Genomic DNA, 2,077 nt, shown 5'->3' on the forward strand with positions numbered 1-2,077 from the left:
CGGTACGGGGGCAACACTGAGGGTTGCGATCCGTTGCCGGTCACGGAAAAAGACAAAAGACAAAAAAAAAGAATATTTTAGTTCATGTCTTCTTTTTCTAAGAATTTTTTATCTGAAAAAATATCACTTTTTGCCCTGATTCAAGCCTTATTACTATTTTTTAGAAAGATTGAAGTTGGGAGCACTAATCTGGGACACTTGATTGATAATGCCAACACTGAACCAAAAAGTTTCTGGTTTGAGGCATATTTTGTATGTTACTATTGTATTTTACTTTTAAAAACATCTATACGGTGTCTTTACCTGCCTTTTGTGAGGAGCAAATTAAAATTTAAATGTGAAAATAATTTGAAAACTTAAGTATTATGCAGAAATGATTATTGTTTCAACCTGCAACTGAGAACCTACATTCATTTCATTGATTCACTTATCTATTCCTTCAACAAGCATCTATTAGGAAGTATTAAACACTCTCATATACGTTGCACTAAACACCAAGAACTGAGAAATGTGTACATTGGACCCCCTTTTCTGAGAAGAACATGTTCTTGCAGGGAACAGACACTTCCTCTTTCTTTCTCCACAGAACCAGAGAATGTGTGGCTGGCTGATGGTCCTGGGCGCTGCCAGGGCCGAGTGGAGCTAAAGCACGAAGGCCAGTGGAGCACAGTGTGCAAAACAGGCTGGAACCTCCAAGCCACAAAGGTGTTGTGCCGGCAGCTGGGATGTGGGAAGGCCGTACAAACCCACAAACGTTGCAACAAGGATACCCGGGGCCACGGACCCATCTGGCTGAGCCAGATATCATGCTCAGGAAAAGAAGCAACTCTTCAGGATTGCCCTTCTGGGCCTTGGGAGAAGAACAACTGCACCCATGATGAGGACACGTGGGTTGAATGTGAAGGTAATGGCTATGCGTCCAGTCAGTAGTCCATTCATGGATTTGATTAAATAGAATCCCATTCAAACAATATTTACAGATAACTACTCATGCATCAAATGACCATTGCAAACTTATTTGATTATCCTGATCCTCAATTCTTTTGTGTTTAAAATGGAGATAAAAATATGTGCCTTTGTATATAAAAAAACATTGAATAATATGTTAATACGATCTGTTATTATATTGAATTCGGTATAATAGAGACAGGGCATACCATTCCATGTATCTATTGAGTTCTTCAATTTTTAAAAACTACTACGAAGTCATCTATAAATATTAAATTTATAAAGTAGATGGGGAAGTGAAAAGATCCTAGTTAAGGAAATGGACATGGGCCATGGGGTTTGAAACCTGATGCAGACCTAGAGAAGGAGCTGTAATCACAGAAATACATGTAGAGGGTTTCAAATGTGCTGATGGGGTTTGGGTGAGGATGTAGATGATCTAATTTTTTAGAGGATGTAGATGATCTATTTTTTTCTCCTTAACGTTCCTCTCTCCAATCCCCAATTTCCTCCACTACCCTGCAGATGCCTTTGCCTTGAGGCTGGTAGGAGGAGACAACTCGTGCTCTGGGCGCTTGGAGGTGCTGCACAAGGGTGTGTGGGGCTCTGTCTGTGATGATGGCTGGGGAGAAAAGGAGGACCAGGTGGTATGCAAGCAGCTGAGCTGTGGGAAGTCCCTCTCTGCATCCCCCAAAGTTCGGAAAAACTACAGCCCTGGGGTTGGCCGCATCTGGCTGGATGATGTTCGTTGCTCGGGGGAGGAGCAGTCCCTGGAACAGTGCCAGCACAGGTTTTGGGGGTATCACGACTGCACCCACAAGGAAGATGTGGCTGTGATCTGCGCAAGTAAGTCCTATAGCTGGAGTTCATCAAGGCTGACGTGGAGGGCGATGGAGGAATAAGGGAGGTGAACACGGGTAGCTCTACCAGGGCTGTAGAGCTGCCCACAGCATCACCTGCTCCACACACACTTCCAGAGATATGACTGAGGCATTCTAGTAGTGTTTTTTGGGGGGCTTATAGAGGGGGGTAAGGCTGACACCAGAAATACAATTTTAAAAAAATTATTGAATGTGAGAACAAGAGGGGTTTTGAAAATTATCAGATCAATACTCTTATATTAAATATG

The 2,077-nt window shown here is 42.7% G+C and overlaps 1 protein-coding gene across 1 annotated transcript in view; it reads left to right on the top strand.

Moving 5' to 3' along the window:
• CD5L (CD5 molecule-like) overlaps positions 1-1,794 on the top strand; it is a gene marked incomplete at both ends in the record, with an annotated part of 5,040 nt that extends 3,246 nt beyond the window's left edge. The window contains 2 exons of the mRNA XM_008563646.1: positions 555-904; positions 1,474-1,794. Coding sequence (XP_008561868.1) covers positions 555-904; positions 1,474-1,794 — 671 coding nt within the window. The remainder of the gene's footprint in view (positions 1-554; positions 905-1,473) is intronic.
• Between the last annotated feature and the right edge of the window lie 283 nt (positions 1,795-2,077).

This window comes from Galeopterus variegatus, unplaced genomic scaffold, assembly GCF_000696425.1.
Source record: "Galeopterus variegatus unplaced genomic scaffold, G_variegatus-3.0.2 Scaffold14350, whole genome shotgun sequence".
Lineage (NCBI taxonomy): Eukaryota > Metazoa > Chordata > Mammalia > Dermoptera > Cynocephalidae > Galeopterus > Galeopterus variegatus.